Source organism: Haliaeetus albicilla, chromosome 19 (assembly GCF_947461875.1).
Source record: "Haliaeetus albicilla chromosome 19, bHalAlb1.1, whole genome shotgun sequence".
In the NCBI taxonomy this organism is placed as follows: domain Eukaryota; kingdom Metazoa; phylum Chordata; class Aves; order Accipitriformes; family Accipitridae; genus Haliaeetus; species Haliaeetus albicilla.
The window spans coordinates 15,055,066-15,081,810 of NC_091501.1; the positions used below are offsets into that span (position 1 = coordinate 15,055,066).

The following is a 26,745-nucleotide window of genomic DNA, read 5'->3' on the forward strand; positions in this document are numbered from 1 at the left end:
TCTGCGACGAGGTGCTGGATCACCGCTTGTCGCGGTGCCACCTGTGCCTTGGGGACATACCCACCTGCAAAAGCTGTGCAGGGGCCATTGCCCACACCTCAGACCAATGGTTTCCCTTGGGTAGGACAACACCCCCCCCAAACCAGGGCGCTCAGTATCATCAGCACCAGCAGCTGCAGCATTGAGCTCACCCCTCTCTCAGCCTCTCTTTCTGGTGCTGTTATGGTATGGTGCAGGTAATGAGCAATATGCCCACCATTTGGTGGCACTGAACCACAGGATTTTTTTTTTTTTTTCCCCCTCTTTATTGTTGCTTTCTAGCATTAACAGTTGCAAATACATATTCATGACTTGATAGTATTCTGGGGGAAAAGAGAAATAAAATGTACTAAAAAAGGTTGGGGTTTTTTTCATTAATTTCTGTGTGTTTTTCTTTTAAAGCCCTGTCCAGCTGGATGATTTTGATGGCTACATCAAGGATATGGCCAAAGATTCAGATTATAAATTTTCCCTGCAATTTGAGGTAAATCTGTGGGGACTCTGTCCTCTCCTAGCTGCCATGCCTAGATCAGCTTTTTCCAGTTGTTAGGTTTGCATGATGTGTTCCTGTGCTCTGTGTTGTTTAATATGCACTGTTGCTAGGTGGGTCAGCTTCGCTTCCAGTTCTGCAGAATTTAAAAGTGGACCTTGGTGTCGTTAAAGACCGCATTTAGTAAGCTGATTTGAGTAGCTCACCACATTCGAGTCAAGATAATTGTCAGACCGACACACTTCCTTTAAGTTTAGGACGTACTGGCAGCCTGAATTAAATTCAGGATTTTAACGTCTGTCTTTTATTTATTTAATGCCCTTAATTTGAGGGGAAGCATTGGAATGAGAAGGTAACATGAAAAATCTCTTTAAGAGCAAGGAGGTCTCTCTAAGACCCGTTCAGCTATGTTCTCTTAATTACCCAGAATTTAAAGTCAGTTTAGTAGTATAAAGCTAAAAAGCTGTTATCCTAGGGCTAGCTCCTAAAGATTTAAACATGGAAAGGGAGTGGGGAGGACTGTCAGGGTGTTACCACTGTTCTGGGTGGCTGACCTGTTCCCTTCCTGCCAGTGAAAGGTCCTCTGGTGCATCATAAATTAGATGTAGCTGCTGAAGGTAATGACTAAAAAGATCTTCCAAGCATTCCCCAGTATCGAGATCAAAAGCCACTTGAGGATTTGAAGAAAACCCTGTAAGTGGGGTGGATGACCACCACAGAAATAACTTATCAACCCCCTGGTTTGCCACTATTTTGGCTAATTAAGTGCGGCTAGAGAGGAGCAGTCGGCAGTGTCAGCCTTGGATGGCAGCAGCGCGTTGGCAGGATCAGCAGGCGAGCCCACATCATTGCTCTCTAGCTGTCTGGAGCCAAACTCAGAGGCATCAGATAAGGAAAGTCAGTGTAATCCTGCTGTCAGTTTACAAAAGTGATTTATGAGCATTTTCAGTCTGGTACCTGCCACAAGTAATCACTTCACAAAGAGTTATTTTTTGAGTGTTTGTGAGTTTGACCTTGGCGTTTTTCTTTCTGTTACCCCAGGAGCTAAAACTGATTGGGCTTGACATACCCCACTTTGCTGCTGATCTTCCCATGAATCGCTGTAAAAATCGCTACACAAATATCCTGCCATGTAAGTACAATAGATACAGGCTCCTGCTGAAGTCCCTTGAGAGGGGAAGAAGAGTTTTAATAAGAGAATTGGAGAATCAGGGCAAATTTTCTGACTGATAAAAGCCTGTTCTAAAACCTGCCCTTAGAAAGAACCGGGCGATAGATGGGTTTTGTAGCTTTGAAGACACGTAGCTTTCTGGGGACGTTTATCCAGACAGGAGTTTGGAAGTGAGAAACACAAGGTCGTTTCTGCTACTGAGTAGTGTTACTTTATTTCTCTTGAGATTTTAATGAAACCTAAGGGAGCCCAAAGGGACAGCAGTTGGAGGGTGCATTTTGCAGAACAGTAGTAATGGTGCATCCATGTAGTGCTTACTGAAGCAAACATTGCTCACTGTTGGGAAATATGAGCATTTTCTATTTTTTTAATAGATTTTTTCAGTTTTTATAGGATTGATTTGAATCTTGCCTAGTTGGAGCTGAGTGCTATGTTTCAGACACAATTTTTTTTTTTTTTTTTTCCTTTTACAGATGATTTTAGTCGTGTCCGGTTAGTTTCAATGAATGAAGAAGAGGGATCTGACTACATTAACGCCAACTACATTCCCGTGAGTACAGAGGCTCGGTCAGTGTAAAGCACAGTGTCCTGCGCAGCAGTTAGTGCGTGTCACCTGCAAAAAGCACAATACCTCCTGGAAGCTCAGTCACATTCTCAGCATCTCCTTCGGCTTCCAATATTTTACCTATAGGGAACTGTGCTTTCCACCAGCCACCAAAAAAACAGGCGGAGGGGGAAGAGTTTTGGTAAATTTTGCCACAGTGGCGCTGGGTGAGCTGTGAATGTTTGCAAAACCTAGGTTGGACTGGTAGGGAACTGGGGAGGAAATGTTAAGTGATTCAGTGGCTTTTTAAGACAGCTAGGAAAATCGTAAACATGTAAATGAGAAACTTCTCTAGGTTTCTACAGCACGGGGAAAAAGGATTAAGCCAGACACGCCACAACTGACAAAAGGCCCACAGCCCAGATGGTGCGTGGAGGCAGCTTCTGCTTTCTGCCTCGTCTCTGGTGCTCCCGGCGCGCCTCCCGCCGCCTGGCAGCGAGCAGCCATTTCCCAGGGAGTAGCACCCAGGGGTTTGGGATAAGGAAAGAATACACAGAGCTGTCGTCAACCCGTTTGATGCTGGGGGTGGGCGAAAGCCTCGTCAGCTCTTTCCACTCTCGCCGGAGCTCGTGCAGTCAGGCAGGCTTTTTCCTGCCGCTGCCGCAAGGGTTTTCCCCTCTGTGACCCGCCTTGCCGTGGCTCGGTGTAAGCTGTGTTCGAGGGAGGGCAACCACCAGTGGGTCACTCCGTGTGGAGAAGAGGCAGGACGCTACCCCATCCATTTAGAAGAAGACCTTGCACTTGGGGACCATAGGCAGGGGAGCATTTCTGCACCCTGGCCGTGGACAGAAGACAGAGCTGGTCCTGGCTGGGCTGGAGAGAGCTGAGTCAGCATTATGGCAAAGGGAGGAGCCCTCGGATGAGTCAGTGAAACCACTTCTTTCTTTGTCACTGTGGCATCGCCCATTCATGTACTACTGAGCAAGTTGCCTCCACCTAGTTTCTATGCGTCAGGAGCATGAACGTAAACACTCAAGCTGCAAGTGCCTGAGCTCGCACTGAATCAAGAAAGAAAATTGTTCCAGCGTTCAAAAGCATCATTCACAAACCAGGAAACTTCTGTGACGTGGGATTATGGATAACAGGATTTTCGGTAGCAGTCCTTGGGATTGCTCAGTTCTGCTTTTTATAGTTTACACCTCTTTAGTTCTACTTAGAGCATAATGCTGACCATAGAAACTGGGACAGTCTTAATGCCTGGCATTTCCTGACAATTGCTTCTCCACTGAGTACCTGCCTCCAAATACAGATAGTAGTGGAGATCTGTGTCTCTGTAGTAACAGATTTGACACTTAGGTCAGACATAGCCCATGCAGACAGACAAACAGCAAATTCTGTGTAGTGAAAAACTCAGGTTGAGCTGACTTCTAGAGAAGTCTGGAGGAAGGCATTTATGAAAAGTGCTCCCAAATCACAAATATTTTTACAATCCGCATACTGTGGTGGCACGGGATCATGCTGTGTGTTGGATGTATCTTTTGCTCTTATTAAGAATATCATATAACTTTCCAAATGCAGTTTTGATGATACAGTCTCAGCAAATATGGTTATAGCAAATGCCAAAATGTCCATTCTGTGGATCTTTTGTTATAGTCTTTACAACGGACTTTTGGTTTTGGAGAGGGGAAGGAGTCTTTCCAACTAAAAGCATGTTGATAGAGATGGGAGAAGGAATACATGGATATAAAGCACCTGAGCTTCAATAAAACAGCAATGATAATCTGTTAAGGGTGTTAACTCGGCAAGTTCTTTATTATTTTAAGCAGAATTCTAATTAATATTTTACTAATTTAAGTCCTTATGACATAAACACCTGCACATAATCCTGCTCATTACTACCTTCCATTTACATCAGTGACTGAAAATCACCGCAGGCACTGCTTGGGATGAGCAGGCTAAGCGTCTATAATTGTTTTTATGTCTGTAACTAAACAAACTCTTAGATTATGAAATCTGGAAGAAGCTGGAACTTTGATTTATGATTCTCATTACCTGGTTTTTTTTAATGTTGCCTTTCCTGTTTTCAGGGTAAAGGATTTATATAATAACATATTCATCTTCTGTCTTTCATTCTAGATTGCTTATACTTTGGGAGCATTAAAAACTGGCAGAAATTGTAATCTCCTCTAAATAAATAAAAAAAGCCATGGAGTAGTTTCTTCATATTAGAAACCACTTTAAGAAGTACAAAGCAAGCTAAAAAATACGTATGCCAGAGGAAAATATGTGTTCCGCAGCATTAATCATGTTGGTAAATAGCACTGTCTCTTTGTTTCTTAGGGTTATAATTCACCCCAGGAATACATTGCAACCCAAGGGCCACTGCCAGAAACTAGGAATGATTTTTGGAAGATGGTTCTCCAGCAAAAATCTCAAATTATTGTTATGCTCACTCAATGTAATGAGAAAAGAAGGGTATGTAACAAAATCTTGCACATAGTATAAAAGAAACTACTCTGAAAACATATTTATTTTCTGGTGGGTGAATTTCTTTGCATTGTTTTCTGACCATGAGGCAGCATCATAACCAGGACTGGAATGGCACTTCATTCACGTATGGAGGCACCCCTCAGTGGTGCCCAGTGGCAGGACAAGAGGCAATGGGCACAAATTAAAACACATTAAATTCCATCTGAACATCAGGAAGCACTTTTTTACTGTCAGGGTGACTGAGCACTGGCACAGGTTGCCCAGAGGTTGTGGAGTCTCCATCCTTGGAGATATTCAAAAGCCATCTATCTGGACATGGTCCTGAGCAGGCTGCTCTAGGTGGCCCTGCTTGAGCAGGGTGGTTGGACAAGATGACCTCTGCAGGTCTCTTCCAACCTCAACCATTCTGTGATTCTGTGCTTAAGTTTAAATAGTAATAAAATACAAGTGTTATGCTTCACATTTTCCTTGGCATTATAATAGAAATATTTGAAATATAATTTTATTTTTATATATATATGTTCTTGTTCCCTATGTTTTGTTCCTTTTAGACCTATTCTATTAGGAAAAGTAACAATCTACAAAGACGCTATGTATTTCCATTTTTCACTATACTAATGCTACCCTTCAGAAAACCAATGTATAGCTTATGTCCATAGTTACACAAGTAGGAACGATCAGGCTGAAAGTCACTGCAGGATATATTACCTCTTATTGCAGCATCAAGGAAATAGTGCTGTAGACATTTCTGAAACTGAGGTTCAGTATACTTTTGATTGTGCTTTTTTATAGATGCATATATATATTTATATAAATACAAATATGTATGTATTTATTTCCCTTTCAGGTGAAATGTGATCATTACTGGCCTTTTACGGAAGACCCTGTTGCATATGGGGACATCACGGTGGAGATGCTGTCTGAGGAGGAGCACACAGACTGGGTTTATAGGAATTTCCGAATTAGCTATGTAAGTGAAATATTTTGCATGGCCCTACTAAAAGAGTGGGAGTAATTTTGGTCCAGCCTGTTCTTTAACTTTTGTCCATTTATGGCATTCAGTGGAAAATGGCTAAGAGAAAGATTGATAGCCTTACCCTCACTCCACACAGGCAAATGACTAAATCACAAAACTTTCCCCTAAAATTGTTGTCTCTGAATTTATCAGCAAAGTACAAGACTGAAACAAAACTAGTACTAGAGTTCTGGATGTTTTTGCGGTGCCAATAATTAGTGACAACAAACATGTAAACTTCTTTTCTTCATATCTTCTTGCTATAAGCGATTCCAAAGTTGAAAATACCAATGTAGAAATTGAAAATATTTTTCAAAAGGGCAATTCTGCAATATTCATATATTCCTGTAAAGCATTGAAACACATGTGAGAGCATGCAATTTCCAAATTAAAGCTGTTCAGATTTTCGGGCATTTCTTTCCAGCTTTGTTTCCTGCACCAGCTCATTGCGAGCACCAGCTTGCGAAGGAAAGGTTAGAGATATGGAGGGGATGTGAAAAAAAGCTATCTGCTGGCACGCTGACATTGGCCCAGGACTTTAGTCCTGCTCGGCCATACCTCACTGCATTACACAGTGCGCACAGGGTGCAGGCTAAGAGTGCAAATGCATAAAACTCGATGTGTTGGGCTGTTGGCATCCATTGAAAATAATGACAAGACTGCAGTTTGCAGTTCAGGTAAACTGTCCTTTACCAAACCCAGGGCAGTTACTTCAGGGTCTTTTGTACTGATCTCCTTTTTTAATATCCTTTGCCTAAGGATCTGCTGTTGCCTGTGACTGGAGAGGGGTTACTTAGCCTGACCCAGAATAGCAAAACTAAAAGCATTGCTTGCCATGGGTTTTGGTGATGACACCTCCCACCTCTCCCCATGTTTTGAGTTCCTTTACATCCCAAAGACAAAATGAATCGTGTTGAGGATCTTATTTCACCTAAAGTCACCAGAGTTTTTAGCATTGTAAACCTTTTTTATAATAATGGGTATTTTTCTAAATATTTCTTTTGCCCCTGTAATGATTTTTTTCTTCCCTTAAGGTATTTTTTTTTTTCTTTGAAACTTGAAAAGAAAAACTCTTTAGACTCCAGTGTTGATTGTTTGCCAACAGTGTTATTCTTTATCTGTGGCAAAGCAAGAAAAGGATAGGGAATGGAGTAGAAAGAGGAAGAAAGCCTAAACCTGAAAAAATCAACAATTATTGATTTAAAAGCAAAATCAAATCAAACTACCATGAGGGGGAAAAAAAGCAAAAAACAAATCCCAAACCCAGAAACAAGAGTTCATGCCCTTTTGATAATGATGGCCTGATACCCCCTCCCCTTTTCAAGCAAATAGCGTGTAAATTCTTTGCCACTTTTTTGTCTGACTTTTTACTTTCTTAGGTTGTATTTAGGAAGGGAAAAAAAAAACCCACCACAAAACAACAAAAACCCCTCAGTCTGACTGAGCGTGACTGCACTATTAAAACTCCTGTGAACATGCTGCTGTTCTGCTTCTCTCATTAGGCTGATGAGGTGCAAGACGTGATGCATTTTAACTACACTGCCTGGCCAGATCACGGTGTCCCCACGACCAACGCTGCCGAAAGTATCCTCCAGTTTGTACAGATGGTCAGGCAGAAAACAGCAAAGAGTAAAGGCCCCATGATCATACACTGCAGGTAAATGCTTCCAGGAAATCGAGAACTGAAGGATGTAACACTAAATGAGTTGGGAAACAGCTGGAAAAAAGATTCTGGCATTTTGCTCATCTGTTAGCTGGAGATGGTTCTCTCTAGCGTTAAGGGTAAAGGATTAGTCCCCGGCTTTGACTACAGTGGGGCTGGGATTTCAGTCTGGAGCCACAGACACTGAGGCATTTCTTTCTAGAGAAGAGTCATCTTTTTGGATGTTATCAACAAGTGTCTTCAGGAGGTGCAGCAGGCGATCCTGATTTACACCAGCTCAGAGCCTGCCCCTGCTCTCTTATTTCTACACCTTCGTGATACAGATGGTGAGGTCCAGCCAGCAGCCTGCTGCAGCTTGCTGCTCCCCTGCAGATGCGTGTCTCTGTGCAGATCCTTCTCCTCTGGTCATTTGCCTTTCGGTACATTCAGGAGGTGATGTGAAGAGCACTATTGTGTGCTAGCAGTAATACCAGTATCCCATGCTAACAGTTATATGTGTTTTTTTCTTTTATTTTTGGAGGAAGGTTGTTTTATATACTGTCAGATTTATCTGTTGTGCATCATCTGGCCTTTTATTAAGAGATGCTCATTTACTTGGCCTCTCTGGGGGCAGCTGCCGTGTTAGTGATGATATCATACCAGATTGGTTCCTCATGCAATTCTCTCAACTGACTTCAAACCTCTTTGTGCCTCCTCGTGCGAGAGCTGCTCACAACAGATTTCTCAGAAATACGTAAATAGATGGTTTGCAATGGATGAATACATGTACATTACAGTGACATACTCCTAATGGAAGCCAAGGCTTGCTAAGATTAATCTCAGCCAACCCTACATCACCCATCCCAGAGGCAGCAGTGACAATGCTGCACAAGGTGTCAGCACCCTCCAGCGCTGTCTTTCCTGCTTCTGATGTGATGGGCAGCACTGTCTTTTGCCACCACTTTGCACACTTTTGAGACCTACTTCCCAGAAAACAGTCTTTTATAGCAATATAATTTCTGGTTTCCAGGTATGGCACTTAATGTTCTACTGGAATGCATAACAACAGCAGCAGCCCTCCCCTGTAACTTAATGGAGAAGTGCATAGGGGATATTGTTCTGGGAGTCCTAATATCAGGAAAGGTGCTAGTAAGCCAGGGAAGAGATTTATATGTAGTGTTGTGAAATCAAACGCCTTATATACCATTTAATTGTTCTGGGAAGGAAGACAAGCCAGTATCAGAGAGCTGGGTAACAACTGTAGTATTTTATTTTTAATTAGGATGCTTCTAGCAGCAGAGAGAGATATTTTCATATAGTATTTTTAGAGTATACTGTACATCTGTCTTAGACCACAGATTAAAAGTAGTAATGCTATGAAATTAGTGGAAGGGGGGAGAGAAAGAATGTATTGATCAGTTCCTACAGCCGTTGTTCTCAAACATTAAGGAAGGCACAGCATGAATTTATCAATTAATGAATCTGTCAAATAAATAGGTCAGAAGTTCTGGTGTATGTGTCTCGCTTGAGATGATATTGACATTTTAGTTAAACATGAGCACAACCCCTCACCCCGTTTCATGACAGTTATATTGAACTGTATTGAGATGAACTGTTAAACTCTGTTGCAAGTACTTTCAAGGCTTTTTTGAAAAATATGACAAGATAGCAGAAAAAACTTTTGCTAAGACACAAACTCTATCCTTAGTAGTAGGTATGGTATTGGGATGCTCTATGAAACTCTGCAAAACCTCTAAAGCCACACTCATAATGAAATCAGACTTAAACGTTACATGTGCAATCACAGTGCAAAGAATCATATGCACATAAGTAGGAAGAGAGACAGCTACGGGTGGATGAGGGTGTGCATGCACATTCTGCATGTGAGTACATGAAAAGGAGTATAGGAAGGTGAAATAATTGCAGAGCCATCCACTCCATACATTCTGCCTAAACAATGGATGAAGAGTTGCATGGCATTAAATCCTACAGATTAACCAGCCTGTCTGACCTCAGATTGGCTACATCTGATTATCGCAGCTGCAGGACACCTGCTTTTTGCAGTGCCACTGATTTTCCTGTGTGTCCCCATCAGAAAAGCCTGATATGTGATGCATGTCTGTATGTGTTGCAGTGCTGGAGTGGGACGAACAGGAACCTTCATAGCCCTGGATCGGCTCTTACAGCACATCCATGATCACGAGTTCGTAGACATATTGGGCCTGGTGTCTGACATGCGGTCCTATAGAATGTCCATGGTGCAGACAGAGGTAGGATCTGTTGCCTTCATCATTGTGAATGTATCATCATTGCATGTACATGTATGTGTATTTCTTATGTCTCCATAGCGTGTTCATCTCCAATGACTGTTGTTCCCCCTGAACACTTGACAAAATAGCTATGAATAGATACAATTAGGTTTTCATCTTCATTGTAATATTGTCATGTTATTAATCTGCTGCATAGGTGGGTCTGATAATATATCTACAAGCTCACTGATATCTTCCAGAGGTGATGAGTTATTCTCACCTTCTGTACAATTAATATGCAAAAACTGCATTAGAAGAGATTAACATATGAAATTTTCAAACATTTTGAAAAGAATTGGGCTTGCTGAGGGGATTAATGGCTCATGAAATGATCTCAGTATCGGACAGCCAGTCACGCTTGTTCAAGAGGGTATCATCTGGCCAAGCACAGGAACTGAGTTATGCAATGGTAATGCAAATAACAAGCAAAACAGACAAAAGGATTGTGAGTCTGCCAGACACCCTCCTTGCCCCTCTCCCTGCCCAAATATCTACTTTTCTTTTTCTGTTTTTAAGGTAAATGTCAGGAGAACACTCCTATTGTCAGAACATATAATGGAAAAAAACAATAATAACAAACTCCAAAGCAGAAGCTTCTATGCATCTGAAACCTTCCAAGGTCCTCTACTAGTGATGGAAAGATTTCAGGCCTGTTGTACTCTTCACTGGTTAGACACAGTATAAACTGACAACCTCCATACAGTTGGAAGTGCCACCATCCCCGTTTGCAGGCTAGGTCTGGCAGATAATTTGTTGCCAAGGATTGTTGAACCCAGAGCAAAGCAAAGAACACTTAGCAGGGAGAGCAGAGGAGAAGGAAAACCTGCAGTGATGACAGCTAGCATCTAGAAATGAAAAAAGCTCATTATTCTCAGACCATTCTGGATCAATCCTATCAAACTGCCACAGTTACAATTCACTATATTAATGCAAAGGCAGATCTTTCTGTAAACACCAAAGAAACAAATCCTGCTGCAACTATGTTACCCCTCAGAGGTGATATGGCTTTTATTTATTTATTTTAATGTACAAAATCATTGCCTGCCAGGGCTGATGTCAAGGGCTGGGCTCTGGCTGTCACTGAGCTCCTGCTGCTCCAGGCAGTGGCCAAGCCTGGCCACAGAGGTCACTAGGTGGCAACGGCACTCGGGCACAGAAGAGGCTTTCCTTACAAAACCTGAAACCACACACAGCTCACCTGGGTTCATGTTGCCTCGTCCACTGGAAACTTGGCAGTGTCTCACTAAGCAGCTTAAAAAACCAAATGGCACAGGCCCAAAAAGGGGGTTAGACTGGAGAGTATCCTGAACTGAAACCAGTTGCTCCAAGTTCCTGGGTGTGAGGAAATCCAGACATTTCTGTGGTCTGAACCATGCTTCAGAGTCATATTGATCTCTACCGGCATCAGCAGACCACTGGGGACTGGGGCTGAAAGCCAGACTCGGGTTTTGGGACAGTTGTTTTTGCTTGAGATCCACCTGCTCCCTGTGCCTAGTGCACATAAAGCTTAGTGTAAGGAGTTATCAGGGTTTGCCTTCTCTCTCTTTGACATCTAGAAGTCAGTCAGTCATCAGTTAGTTAGTTAAGGTTATTCCAAATTGAATTACAGTGTTTAATCTGTATGATAATAATGCTTGGAAAATCCAGTCCATAACCAAAACCAAACAAGATAACCACAGTCTTGTTGCAGAAAAACCTGTCCACAAATATAGTGCATGTGATTGACCTGACTGACTGACTTACAGTGTCAATTGCACAGAGGTTGATAAATTCCCAAATGATTAACAACTGCTCTGTGAACAAAATCAGGTTTCAGCTTTTTATTGGTAAAGAAGTCAAGCACGAAGGAACAGGATGCTCATTAAAAGATTTCAGGTGCATATGGGGCACGGATGCAATTTGTTGCACATAAAGCAATCGGGTACCTTTCTGGGAATTAATTAATTTTCAGGCAATATAAAGTAGACCCACTTAGGCTCAGATCCAACTGAACTATTCCATTCCATTCTGTTGTATTGTTGTATTGTATTCTATTCTATTCCATTCTGTAGTATTCCATTCTTCTCTCTTCCTTTTTCTTTTCCCTTCTTTTCCATTCCATTCTGTTGTATTCTATTCTATTCCTTTCCGTTCTGTTGTATTCTATTCTATTCCATTCCGTTGTGTTGTATTCTATTCTGTTTTATTCCATTCTGCTCCATTCTTTTGTTTTCTATTCTATTCCATTCCGCTCCATTCCATTCTGTTGTATGCTACGCTATTCTATTGTCTTCTGTTCTGTGGTATTCTATTCTATTCCATCCTGTTGTGTTCTGTTGTATTCTATTCTATTCCTTTCCGTTCTGTTGTATTCCATTGTATTCTATTCCGTTGTGTTGTATTCAATTCTATTTTATTCCATTCTCTTGTATTCTATTCTATTCCATTCTATTCTATTATTGTTCCATTTAATTGTATTTTGTTGTATTCCATTCTATTCTGTTCTGTTGTGTTGTATTCTATTCCATTCTGTTGGATTCTGTTGGGTAGTATTCTATTCCATTCCATTGTATTCTATTCCGTTGTGTTGTATTCAATTCTATTTTATTCCATTCTGCTCCACTCTTTTGTATTCTATTCTATTCTATTCTATACTGTTGTATTCCATTCCATTGTATTCTATTCTGTTGTATTCTATTCCATTCCATTCTGTTATATTATTCTGTTCTATTCTATTCTGTTCTATTTCACTGTATTTTGTTGGATTCTGTTGGATTCTGTTGGGTGGTATTCTATTCTGTTCTATGGTATTCCATTGTATTCTGTTGTATTCCATTCTATTCTAGTCCGTTCTTTTCTATTCTGTTGTATTGTCGTATTTTTGTATTCTACTCCATTCCATTCTGTTGTATGCTGTGGTATTCTATTCTATTCTCAGCATTCAGGTTACTAATAAGTGATTGTGATGCTGGGGCAGCTAAGGTGGATTTCATGCCTTCCCAGCTGCTATTTATCTGTTTACAATTGTGGGCTATTATTTTGGCAGCTGACAGGTCACTGTACATTGAGAGGGTCTGAGGAGGGAGAGACAGAGAAGCTGTGCAGGCTGTTAATGTTTCACTGTTTGGATTTTTGTCATGCTTTCTGAGGTACAAAAATGCCCACTCATTTGGTCTTTCTTCCAGGAACAATACATTTTTATTCACCAGTGTGTGCAACTGATGTGGCAAAAGAAGAAGCAGCAGTTCTGCATCAGTGATGTCATATATGAGAACGTCAGCAAGTCCTAGTTCAGAGTCACAGGTGGTAAGTCAGGCAAGCCCAGCCCTGCGCCATGCCCACAGCCTTGCGTCCCAGCAGCTACCAGCATCACGGGTGTTTGCTCCAGGAGCTTTGCTGGCAGGTTGGAGCTTTCCGGGCCTCATCCCCCGCTGAGCTGATGTTCACATGAACAGCGTGAGGAAAATCCCTCTAACCTCTTGCAGTAATCCGCTATACTTTCCACAGAACTGCAAGAGTATATTGGCTCACTCATTGTTCCAAGAAAGAGAGAATTGGGAACTCTTGAGTGAGCCATCTAACTATTCCCTGCCACTTGTCCTAACACTCCTTACAAAGCTTAAAGGATGGGAGGACTTTAATATCTTCAAGTCATTCTCAAGTCACTTACCAACTCCCAGGTCACTAAGGCCAGCAGAGTTTTGGGGATGCTCTGCCAACACTGTTGTTGTGGCAGCAGATCCTGCTGGAGGGCAAGATGGAAACCAGAAAGATCTGACGTGAAACACTGGAGAATTTTTTTCATAAATCTAGAGCCAGGGAACAAGGAGGGTGTCTCAAACTGGTACTACCATTAGCATAACCAAAGCAACCATCTTGCCTTTCCCCTGAGCCCCAGTGCCTGAATTGTTGCATGCAACCAGCCCAGCCCAGTCCCCAGCTACGGAGTAAAACACATGGCTCTGACCTACTGTCATGATTTAATCCCAGCTGGCAACTCAGCACCACACAGCTGCTCACTCACTTCCCAGCCACCCAGTGGGATGGGGGAGAGAATTGGAAAAAAGTAAAACTCATGGATTTAACATAAGTTTAACAGAACAGAAAGGAAGAAACTAATAATGATAATAATAATAAAATGACAATAATAATAAAAGGATTGGAATATACAAAACAAGTGATGCACAGTGCAGTTGCTCACCACTCGCTGACCAATGCCCAGTTAGTTCCCGAGCAGCAATCCCCCCCAGGCCAACTCCCCCCAGTTTATATACTGGGCATGACATCACATGGTCTGGAATATCCCGTTGGCCAGTTTGGGTCAGCTGCCCTGGCTGTGTCCCCTCCCAACTTCTTGTGCCCCTCCAGCCTTCTTGCTGGCTGGGCATGAGAAACTGAAACATCCTTGACTTCAAACAAACACTACTTAGTAACAACTGAAAACATCAGAGTGTTATCAACATTCTTCTCATACTGAACCCAGAAAATAACACTACACTAGCTACTAGAAAGAAAATTAACTCTATCCCAGACAAAAGCAGGACACCTACCAAGAGGTTTGTTGATGGGGACAAGCTGTGAGGATGTACATCAAATGCTGTTTAAGCTAATGAGCTTTAATTCATTAGGTGGCAGTAATAACCCAGCCATAACCTTAATATTTGCTTTTGGGTGAAGCAGGAAGCTACAGCCTTTCAACGCAAACTGGCCTCTCAAATAACTGCTGGAGAGCTGGGCTGTGGGCACCAACACCAGCCGTCTCTGCTGAGTGTCTGTGGTGTTGCACATGCGCCTTTATTAGCCTCTGTGTACATCATTCCTCTGCCTGTAAAATGAACGCCAATTTGCCTCACTTCTCCTAATGTTTGAGTAGTTTACTGTCTAATCTGAGTCCCAGAGCCCAGCTGCTTCTACTGGTGGGCTGCAGTCCCAGCCTGTATCCATGGCTGGCAAAAATAAATGCCAAGAACTGTATTTATTTCCTTATTTATTTCTAAATCATTCTGTGTTTGGTTTCAGGTGAGACCATGAAGCACACCCATCTTCCCTTGCTTCTGATTTTTTTTCTTTTGATGGTTTGAATGGCCAGTTGTTCTGCCACGAGAGACCGCTGCTTTGCAGTACACGGACAATGAAAGAAAGAAACTTTTAACTTTCTGAAGCACTGGGGAGACAAAGCCTTAACGAGCCTGCGGTGTCTTTTGAACTGTTTAATTTCTGGACATTTTTTTAGAATACTGGACCAAATTCAACTAAACAACATGAAGGAAAAGACACTATACGTGCATAAAATAGATTGCTCCAGAGTGATGAGTTTTTGTTCGGTACTTTTGGTTAATTTTTTTAAATTATTTTTTGTTTTCTGTGCAGGTTGGGCTTAAGGTTAAAGTAAGTGCAATATTTTTTTAATGGTTGACTGAAGAGCTTTCTTCATGTGTCACTGGTCTGTGCTAATGTCTATAGGAGAGCAGGCATTGTTAGTATCTAATAATACCTCATTAGTAAATAGCGAGGCATGAACATACATGAAGAAATCCGGAGATTGTGAGAGAAAAGGGGGTGGGAGGGTAGAGGGGTTTGCTGGGTACATGGATTTGACTGTTTCCTACAGCACTGATGTACGTGGGGTCTGGGGGGAGCACAAGACCCGAGGAATGAACTGACAAGCAGAAATCCAAACCATGAAGCCTGAAGCTGAAGCAGGCAGCCAACACTGACAGATAGGGTGGTTTCGGTTCTTAACTGTGCTACTACTAATTAAGCAGAGGGATTGCTCTTTTTGCCAACCTTTTCAGTAAAGCCACTGATCAGGCTCCTGTTTTAGATTAATGTAATCAAAGGGCAGCTGAATTTCAAGCTGGGATATCTTAGACTCCATTACTATCACATTTAACTGTCTGAGCAGTCTATGGTGCCTATACCCCTCATTTGTTTATTATTTTTAATAAGTATTAACCCCATGTAAAAACATGAAGCTGATTCAGGTTGGGGGGGGAGGGGGGCACAGGGCAGAAGGATAAAAAAAAAAAAAAAAAAAAAAAGTGCTTTAACAGATGTAACTATTTCTCCAAGCCAGGAATTCACATTTGGCATGTGAAGGGCTGGTTATTGCTTTATTGCTACAAGGCTGCCAAAGCGTTGGTATGGATTCCTGCAGGGGCTTCGGGGTCAGGGCTGGGGGGGTCTTTTCTTTTTTGCTGTCAGTTTCAGTTCTAGTCAGAGTAATTAGCTATATATATATTATTTTTTTGTCTTTGTATAATTCTGGTACATCATTGTGAATTGTGACATGGATGCTATCAGAATGGATGTTGACGGCATTTTTGTAACCTGTTGCTTTGTGTCACCTCATTGGAAGTTAGCAGCAATGGTACTCAATGTAAACAAAACAAACTTGAACTGAAAGTAAACACACTGGATTGCTTACCTGTGAAGAAGTCACTATCAGCAAAACAGCAAACACACCCACATATCCTTTCTATTCGCTCCGCGGCCTGCTATCGCCTGTCAGGGTACCAGGGTGTAGTTTGGTAGCTCAGCCACTTCCAGGAGCCTGGTAACCTCCTTCAGATGATATTTGATTTTCTTCTTCCAAGGAGTTATTCCACTAGCAGGTAAATAGGTGTATATTCCTTTAATATCTACTTCATCATCATATTGGTTACAATGGAAAACTCCCTTCAAAGAAGTATCCCATCTATATTATGCAAAACTGCATAGACTTAACATAATCCCCCAAATAAAACAGGTCCTTGCAAAGGGTACTGAAGAAACTGGGCTCTACCTCTGATTATTAAATGCATATGATATGAACTGCACACCCCTCCTTTCTCCGTGCATCTAATACTGTTTCCACTAAGCCCAGTCTTAAAGCAGAGGTGCTATTTCTCTAAATAAGATGCACAGAGGTCAGTGCAAAAGGGCAGAGAGCCCTGCCTTCAAGGAGCAGATTGCTAACAAGAAAGGCTTCAATGGTAGACGTTTCTCTCTCATTTCACCAGTGCGCCTCAGCTGGAGGGCTTGCCATTTCAGTAGGAACAGCAAAGATTTGTCTGGCCTAATTTGAACAGAAGACAGAATTATAAATGAGCATTTGACCATTCAGACCTTGTCTTCATGCTTTTTAAAAAAAAAAAAGTTTCAGAGTTTCATTATATGTTTACTCAGAAAAAATATTCACATCCCTCTACAGCACTAGCCAGGGGAAAAAAACCCAACAAAACAACAAACCACAACTGTTCTTGCTTTCTCATCTACTGCCTCCTCCCTCCTGCTGGCCATTTCCCATCAAGTCTACATTTATTCTGTATCATAGACCAGAGTAAGCAGGTTACTTTTAAAACATTCACATGCACACAAAATATCACAGCATGAGCTGGCTGTAACAGAAGCTTGGCTGAATGTGACAGGGTATAAGATTGCTGCAAAGATGCCAAAATCACATTGTTGCAAACAATACTGCCTGAATAGCCTGAATTTACTAGACAGTTTTTGAATGCATGTCAAAAAATCATTCCATTTGCACAGTAACACGTGGGTTTCTTTCCTTTAATAGCTACTTAATCACAAAATCAATTACTATGAAAACACCTTCAGAAAAATACCTTTTCCTACCCCGTATGGTATGCAAAACTGCATAGCTGGGTGTGTTGGAATGGCAGTGGAAACCACGTCTCCCAGAGTTCAAGACACAAGTAAAGCAAGGAAATAGTCTGGGAGACACTGTGGCTCAGAAGACTCATGCAGAGCCTTTTAGCCTGAATCGACATGTCACACTTTCGGTTTTACCTTGTCACACTCCTTGAAAGCAAGTCCAAAAGAGCAATGTTTTGGGACTCGTGCTGCATGTTGATATGGTTTCCAGCATCTGTCAAAATAAAACTCTCAAGTCATTGCAGCTGCAAAGCTGTCTGAAGATTCAGGTTTTGTAATAGGTTTTTTTGAATTATGGGTTTCATGCCTATAGTTCTGCTGACACCACAGATGCTCTATATTCATCTGCTGCTCTTACAGCATCTACTGACCCAGACGTATGTAAAAGCAGCTCTGCACAGTGAGCGACCATTAACTGAAACCAGGGCAGGTTTTCTCCTTGTTGCCTCATGCTGTGCATGCTGCCCCGGAAGGAACAAGTAAACCTAAGGACATGTTTTAGAAGACCTAAGAAGTTTTTAGATCCACGTGCAAAAACATTGTCTCTCCTAGCATGCCATGTGCAGTGAGCCCTGACATACTTGGCTCTTCAGAACCGTTTCCTTCCATCCTCACGCAAGGATTAAGAACAGGTTGAGAAGCCTTACTTGTGCTTTACTTCATTTTACAGGGTTTTTTCCTGTGCCTAAAAGACAACAAAGTTGCCCCTTGTCAAATATCCATCATCATAATCTTAGGCACCAAAATGGCCTTTCCTTCCCTGAGTGCATTAACCACAGAGTCACAGCACCTCCCTCCCACTTCTAACTTTTTAAAGGGCTTGTGTGAAAACAGTAGTTTCATTTGGGCAGGCAAAAGCTGTTGCTTTCAGCCATTTCTTGTGAGAGGATGACATTGTTAGTGCTGTTGACATGGATGGGAGCAGGGGGCTTTGAGCTTTGCTGCTGCTGTGACGGGCAGCAGTGGTGGCTAGGAAGCCTCCCTATTTTCCTTCATCTCCTCTTTTATTCTACAAGTATTACCAAGAAGTACAAGCACAGACTAATATCCCGATACTGGTTTTGGTCTGGGTGTTGAAGTAGTAGTAGTAAAAGGCCAAAGTTGCAACCTAAGCATGTAACTACAGAGAAACTGAAAAAAGATACTGGAGAGCCAAAGGCAGTTAAATAGGCACTTATCAGCAAAAATAAGGCCACAGTAAAAATCCAACACATTTGTGAAATACTTAAACACAAAACCCAATGCACACTTACAAAGAAGTCCCTCATTTTGCACTTCCCATACATAACACTGTTGCTTGTATGCAAAGGTAGGAGGCTGAGCACAGAAATATTCCCTCAAATACTCTTGATCTATCAGACTCAATCCTTAGACAGGGATGTTTGTTTCATGTTTTAGACACTACACAGGCTCCACAGTTCAGGAAAAAACATCATAGAAAAACCGGGCTCCTATAAAATGGTAGCTTTGCCAGAAACATGGATTCCCATTCATAATCCTGTTTCCCTTATGCATGATAGGCAGCCCAGGAAAACAAGTGGAGATACATGCTTGAACAAGGATCTGGTGTTCAAGCTATAGCTTGCTTCTGTGCGTGTCCAAAAAACCTGAAAACTCAAAATGTCTTCACTTCCCACAATAAAAATACAATGAAAATTCTGATAGTTACATGTTTCCTAATTAGGAGGACTTACTTAATCCACATCATACAGTTATTCATGGATTTCTATTTGTTCCCTTAGTTAAATTAGCAAAGTACTGATGTTACTGTCCAGCAAAGCACTTCCAGGGACACTTTCAGAGTTTCACAAACACTGATGAATACAAAGTCACTGGGAGCCCTGCACATTTCAGAATATCGTATCATTTTGGATATCTACTCCCCCATAAACCACTGATTTCTGCACACATCCATAATGTGGAAGTCTGCACTTATTTCCCAGCCCCACTCAAAACACAAACTTTTATATAGCACAATGCTTTGAGCAATAAAAGTATGTATAAAAATCTCACTTATAGATCACAATTTGCCAGAGCAAAGCACTGTTTAACATTTGAATTGCTAGACGGTAAGTAAACTGTTCCATGCATCAATATTGGTTAGAAGTGTTCTTTCTTTCTGAATTAAATGTGAGGTTTCACAGTGGTTTTCTCTCCCCATGGCATCCCAAGGGAACAAGCAGACTAAAGGAGTGGGAAGAAGTGCCTTGCTGATGTGAAAAGGTATGCGCTTAGAAAGCATAAAACTGCTGAGTGAACACAGGCTGCTAAAACCCCCTCCACCCAGTTAAAAAGGCACTCAATGGCAGCAAAATAGCAAAGTAATTCCTATGTTATCAAACACGACTCCTTTTTCGACATATACGGCACTTTTCTGACATTTAAAAAACCTGTTTTGTTTCCCTTTCAATGGCACTTTCACATATCACATCTTTCTAAAATATTAGTGTAAAAAAAATAATCCTCACAGCTCATAATCCTAAAGCAAACATTGAATGAAACATCACGTTTTACCACTGTTTTCGTTTAAGACACTGAAAATTTCAAAGAAAACATTTTATTTTCATTTGAGGAACGCCAAATGAGATCCCCTTTTGATTTCTCATAACTGCCAACAAGCTTAAAATTCAAAAACTGCGCAGCAGAGGGGTGAAGCTCCCTGCAGTGCTTTAAACCATCAAGGAAATTCCAGCAAAGAGAGAAATATCTGCCTTAATGGCATTCAGATTTCACAGACCATAACACAGAAATCATAAAGTCTAGTTCAGCAAAGTTAAAGGGTAAAATACAACTCGAGTTGTACTGTATTAAGTCATCAGTAGTTAATTTAAAAACTATGAAAAAACACAGAAACAAACCAACCAACCAAACCCCAAAATTACTCTGCTTATCCCTCAAGTATCTGGAAGGGGTCTCCCATCTCCAAAGATGCCTCTGAGCACACTGACCACATTCAAACTTGTCTGGCTCTTTCTATATAACTTAACAGCTACACAGAAAGCCAGCTTCCAAAAACCAGTTGTGAAGGCACCTCTTTTCTCTCGGAGATGAAACATGGGCGCTTCCTCCAAGACGTCCGCATGCCAAACTCCACAAAGTCTGAAAAGTCTCAGAGCTGATGCCTCCTTCTGGGCAAAAGCAAACCCTATGCTGAATGCTAGAATAAGCTTGCAGAGAATATGAAGATCAGCTTGATATTTCGGTAACAAACAGGGGAATAGAGGTGCAGGTAACCACCACAAGGCCTTTTATGGAATCAGACACACTTTCCATGAGAAAAGACAGCGACCCTTATTTTTAAATATGAGTTTCAAAGACCTTTTTAGAAATTTCCTGCTCCTGGTACTTACAAGTAACGAAGCATCTATGTAAGAGTAGCTTCAGATCTTCCTTTCTTTCTTTAGTCATTCACCACCCAGTGTAGGGGACTTTGCTGTACAGTGAACGCTCTTCAGGCTAGGTATGGACGCTTACTAGAGAGGGTGGGGAAGAAGAAATTGTAAACGTGTATCAGCGAATACATCAAGCCTTTGGAGGTCTGGGCCTGACCTTCAATGAGGGGACAGGCAGTGAGACAGACCATTTTCCCCCCTAAAGCTATGTATACAGGTTGAACGGATACAGTTACCATGCACGTGTGCTGGTTCAAATGCTTCCTATAGGGAGAAAGCAATCAAAAATCATCGTTTCTTTCAACTGGGTAAGACAAGAATCCATTTCTTAGTTATAGCTGTGGCAGCTGGAGTCTTCAGTTTGGGATTTGTCACTTCTTGACCCATTTCTGGATAAGACTACATTTAAATGACAAGTGTAGAACCTACGTACTTTTCACAGGCATAGAGAATATACATGAAATGTAAAAATATACATGGACACATAACCAATGCACAGAAGATGTATTTGTAAGGACATTTACAATAAATGGCACTAAACACTTTTATTAAGTTTTTAATTTTTTTTACGAAAAACGAATAGGATTCTTTTTTCCCTTGTACGCAGAGGAAGAGCAAACTAATGGCAAAAATCAAGAACACTTTCTTATTTCAATACCATCTTTGTAGCCACAAAGATACAACTATTTAACAGACAAGAAATACTGTTTATTGCAGACTTTAAGCTGATTCATGTGAAGAAGGCACTATGAAACTTAATCAAACTAGATGATTAAATTTGTCTAAATTAAGTGATATTATATATTATATATAATACATATATCATATATAAAATCACACAACCATGTGAAATAACAGAACATTTTGTGACAAAAATCATTGCATCTTCAAAAATATTTGCTGGGAGGGATGTTTCCTTTTCTCCCCCTTTTGCCTCCAGGAATCCACTTTTCCAAAAGATTACATTTATAAAGGAACAATAGCTTTTTAGATAAGGAAAAACTCACATCTGGGATCAACACACAGAGAAGTCTAGATTATACACTGTTCTTTTGATGGGTTAAGTTACAGACAAAAAACCGCAAGTATATTAAAAAAAAAAAAAAAAGTACTGCAAATAGTTTCAAGGCTACCTACAGCAGATCTGATCACCCCTTTGAGCCGAGTTGTGTTAATATTTTCTAGTTATTCCTTCTTGTGCAATATTATAGTTCATTACGAGTGAAGTATTGATAAAATCAATGTACAGAGTATTATTTTGCTATAAACAGCATCATTAGTAATAAAACATCTTGGGAGTGATGCAAGAAGGATTCAGTCTATGTTGGGCTGCTGTTCATGCCCTAAACAGTTCCTCTCTGATTGCTGGCATCAATGACTTCAGTAAACATCCTGCAGCCCAATGCATGACAAGACAGACTGAGCCAAAAAGACATAATTGCCCACTACAGCAAGAGATGGGATTCAGAATCTTGTTATTACTGAAAGGTTCAAATGCTTTTTTATTGCTGGCTCAGCTTCCCTCGGATGAATCACAAAGACATGTTCCAGTTTACCTGTCATGTTAATTCCATAAAGTCAGGACTCATCTTTGGGTGTAAATGAATCATGTGCCAATATTTTCACCCGTCAGGAACCTCCATTGAATTTCTCATCTGTACATTTTTAATGATGAGAAGCCAGCAGCAGGTACTTCTGTGGAGACTACTGTAAATTTTCTTTATGATGGCTAGTTACGTTTACAATATAGTAAGACATTCACCTTCACTGCTTCCTAAAGCAAAGCTGGATGGTATAATGCTATGGACAATAGAATTAAAGAAAAGAGGAAACACATTTAGTGGCTGCTTCCTTCATCAAAGGACTCCACACCTGAATCTGTGGCAGCTGCACTGATTTTTTCTTGTCGTCTTCTCATAATTTCTTGCAGTTCTGAACTACCACTGTTAGCCTACAAACAAATAAAAAAGAAAAAGAGTTTACTTGTGGGTTTGACATGTCATGAAGTTCCTCTGCCAGGATTATTATTAAGATAGGTGTTTGAACAACTTAAACCCACCTTGCAGCTCCAGAACTAAAAATGCACTAAGAATCTGGTTAAATAACATTTGGAATAGGAAAGTATTCACTAGTGTAAATATGGACCAGAAAAGAACCTCCAGAGCATTAAAAGCGTCAGCTTGACTTTCAGCACTGCTTCTCATCTTTAATTCTCATGCAAGCCCCTGGAAGTGTCGTACCTTTATGGGAATATGGGGTGAAATATGGCTTCAGTAAAAGCTGAGTTAAAGCTCAACAAGTTTGTCAGGATTCCACCCTTGAGTACTTAAAAATCAGGGCAATCGTATCTAGAAATGAAAGCACATAAACCCTTGGTGGTTTTAGATTTATGTAAACACAAAATTCATGCACGCACATGTGTTTGCACAGCCAAGGCCCAAGTAAGGATTCGGTCTCAGTATCTCACATTACACAATACACCGTCATGCATTTGCTGTTCAGAGACACAGGTTTCAAAGTTTGAGCACAGTAATAAGAATTGAATCATATTACTATATTAGCAACAGTGAAGTATTGTGAGGACAAGGCTTTATTTCACCTTTTAGGTTGAAAAATAGGTCTGCTGAGCTAGCTGCAAACAGATTGCTTTGACAACGTAAATGAAGTTATTAGCAAGGCCAGGACACATACCCACTAGAGCAGAACTTTCCAAAGCGTGCATGACTTTGAATAAAACTAGAGGATTATAAAGCAAGAGCCATATCTGCCACTGTGTTATTTGCCTATGACGTGACCTTCCAAGCTTCAAAACTAGCTTCCAAAATAGCTTCTGAATAAGGAAGCAGAAACTGTTTTTGAAATTTGTAAAACAAATTTCAGGGCTGTTAAGAGCAAAATCTTTCCACTGATTCTGAACTCTGAAAATTTATCCCATTACATAAAATTTAATTTAGATTTATCCCATTACATCTATTACAATACATTATCTGATGCCATTACCTGGCAGACAGGTTAGGTGTCCACAGGGAGAGAGGCTAGGATGCTTCTCCTAGGTAAATTACCATTGCTTTCTTCTCCCAGAGTGGAAGGGCAAAGCAGGGGACTTATAATTGACTCTCTGAAGGTGAGAGAGCAGTTTTATTTGTCTTAATTCATCTTGTCCTTGCCCACTTGGTTTCAGATACAGAGCAAGTGCAGCAGTCACCCATTACTGAAGTCACGCAGGAAAAACATCAACAGATACCCAACAACGTGCTTTATCAGAGGTCACGTAGAAATATTTTTCTGAAAATGACTGAGCAGCCGAGGCTGAAACAGTTTACCTTCCTGATAACATCGGTAACATGACTGATGAGCTTGAAATGCTGCTCAACTAAACCAACTGCAATACATCCTGTGACTTAGCACAACAGGCACATCCTACTCAGAGGCAGGGTACAGCATAGCTCGGTAGCCTAGGGCTGGTTTTAGGAATACAATTTTTGGAACAGACTGCTAGACCTTAGCCTTAGTGATTTACCCAGCTTAGTCTCTAACCTCTACTGTTCAATCCCACCTCTGCGCCCGGGTTGTTCCTTTCACCGAGGTGTCAAAGAATAAGCTATTTTTCCAGGCAATTTGATACATATATTAGACATAAACCATTTTCAATTTTAAAGCCATGTCTGCCTGCGTTTCCCATTGATGCACTAGGAAGACAATGAGAATGTGGACCTGAAGTGTTCCCTTCTGGAGATGACAGAGGTGGTGCTCAGGATATTGTGTCTCTACACTTTTCTTCTGTAGTGTTTTTCAAGACCAGAGCTTGAAATGCTCAACAAAAGTTGAGGAAATGGACACATAAGAACTCATAATCATGGAGGCTACTAATGTTTTCACTTTGCAATGAAAAAGTAAATCCACATATATGATGAGCCAAGCTGCTATAATACCCTGTACTTGGCATACAAGGTGAACTTCAACTCCCTGGAGCAGCCCCAGAAAACAGCTCCTGAGAAGGATACTCTGATCAGTACAAAGAGTGTGGTGCACCCTGCCTCCTCCTGAGACACTGCTGCTCGCCACCACCATTTCCCCTGGCAGAAAGGTGTTTGGCCCCGGCTACAGCCAGCTCTCTGCTGTCTTGACTCACTGCTCTCATACAGAGTTATCTTTCAGCTTTTGCTTGGCCAGACCTAGAAAGCTGGCTGATAAACCCCAAACACCTTCCCCGCACTTGCAGTCTGTTACTTGGTCATGTTTATACAAGGGCCACAAAACTCCATTAAGAATCTTGCTTCCTTGGATGTATTAAAATCTGGTGTGATTCAAGGACGAATGGAGTTACCCTATGTTGTGTTAACCCCAGCTGGCAACTAAGCCCCACACAGTTGCTCGCTCACTCCCCCTGCGGTGGGATGGGGGAGAGAATCGGAAGGGTAAAAGTGAGAAAACTTATGGATCGAGATAGACAGTTTTTGCTTTAAAGCAAAAGCTGTGCACACAAGCAAAGCAAAACAAGGAATTCATTCCCCACTTCCCATGGGCAGGCAGGAGTTCAGCCATCTCCAGGACAGCAGGGCTCCAGCACCCGTAACGGTGACTTGGGGACACAAACACCATCACTCCAAACATCCCTCCCTTCCTCCTTCTCCCCCCAGCTTTCTATGCTGAGCATGACGTCCTGTGGTCTGGGATATCCCTTGGTCAGTTGGGGTCAGCTGTCCCGGCTGTGTCCCCTCCCAACCCCTTGTGCCCCCCCAGCCTCCTCGCTGGTGGGGTGGGGTGAGGAGCAGAAAAGGCCTTGGCTCGGTGTGAGCACTGCTCAGCAGGAACGACAACATCCCTGTGTTATCAGCACTGTTTTCAGCGCAAATCCAACATGTAGCCACATACTAGCTACTGTGAAGAACATTAACTCTATCCCAGCCAAACCCAGCACACCATGAAAATAAAGAAAAACAATTGAAAGTGTGGTACTTATTCATTTTTTTCCTCATAAGGGTAAAATTATTAAATTCCAACAACAATTGGAATTCCAATTACAAAATAACAAATTCCTCTGCCTGAGGTAGAACAACAGGAAAAAGAAAGTTGCAGCTGTATAAAGGTGAAGATCTGGTTGTCCGTATTTGGGAATGCAGCCCCAAATCCAAAAGGTAAGCCTTTCATTGGCTTGCAGAAATCCAGAAATACTTGTGGAAGATCCCAAGTAGAAATAACAAATAAAGACAAGGCATGGAGTTCAGCAATGCTAGGGAGTGTGTGGGTTTGCTCTGTCTCTGGCTATTATTGCTATTTGTACTTAACACCCAGGTCATTTACTGCAATATGACACCGCAAGTACTGCATAAAGGATGCCAGAGAACTTCATGAAAATTATCACTGATTAATCACATAGGACAATTACAGTGGTCAAATCCATAACCCAGTAACTGCTTATAAAAAGCATTCAATTGTAAAATAGGCCTGACACTGGTACAAGTATGTGTGTGCTTAAATGCTTCTGTTATTAGAAGCGTTTCTAGTTTGAGCAGCAAGAACATAGCCCTGTTTGCAACATGCAAGCTCATCTTCCTATAGCTTCTCTTAAATAAGGACAGTCTTCCTAAACCCTGTGACTTGAAATATTATACAGACAGAAAGGAAGATGTGACAATGTTTTGGGTAATTCAGCAAACAATGGGCTAAAGCAATCAGAAATTGCATAAATTCTGAAATTCATCCGTTAAACCTCAAATAACTGAGGCACAAATAAATATTTCAATTACCTTTTCACTAACAAATTCCAATGACCTTAATAAACAGGTACTTGGAGTTTAACAACACTTGTAGAGTGTTTATTAGACAAGTTTTGACTGCTCAGTTTCCTGCAGAGCGAGACCTGAGGCAAGCAGAGTAACAACATGGAGGGGAAAAAAAAAGGACAAACTTCTACAATCCAGTGCATCTTTGCTTCTCAAACCAACTTCTGCCACAAAGGCACTTCCATCTCAGTACATGGAAACCTTACGAAACTGAAATAAGATTGCTGACATTCCA

The 26,745-nt window shown here is 41.3% G+C and overlaps 2 protein-coding genes across 7 annotated transcripts in view; one reads left to right on the forward strand and one right to left on the reverse strand.

Moving 5' to 3' along the window:
* Window positions 1-16,105, forward strand: part of PTPRO (protein tyrosine phosphatase receptor type O) — a 159,025-nt gene extending 142,920 nt beyond the window's left edge. Inside the window, 9 exon segments of the mRNA XM_069807805.1 lie at window positions 442-523; window positions 1,571-1,661; window positions 2,174-2,250; window positions 4,585-4,719; window positions 5,582-5,704; window positions 7,252-7,406; window positions 9,526-9,661; window positions 12,865-12,985; window positions 14,699-16,105. Coding sequence (XP_069663906.1) covers window positions 442-523; window positions 1,571-1,661; window positions 2,174-2,250; window positions 4,585-4,719; window positions 5,582-5,704; window positions 7,252-7,406; window positions 9,526-9,661; window positions 12,865-12,969 — 904 coding nt within the window. The 3' untranslated portion in view covers window positions 12,970-12,985; window positions 14,699-16,105.
* Window positions 16,106-21,211: 5,106 nt separating this feature from the next.
* EPS8 (EGFR pathway substrate 8, signaling adaptor) overlaps window positions 21,212-26,745 on the reverse strand; it is a 140,917-nt gene continuing 135,383 nt past the window's right edge. For all 6 annotated transcript variants that reach the window (XM_069807808.1, XM_069807807.1, XM_069807810.1 and 3 more), the window contains exon 22: window positions 21,212-22,675. In XM_069807808.1, the coding sequence (XP_069663909.1) occupies window positions 22,562-22,675 (114 nt within the window). In that variant the 3' untranslated portion in view covers window positions 21,212-22,561. The remainder of the gene's footprint in view (window positions 22,676-26,745) is intronic.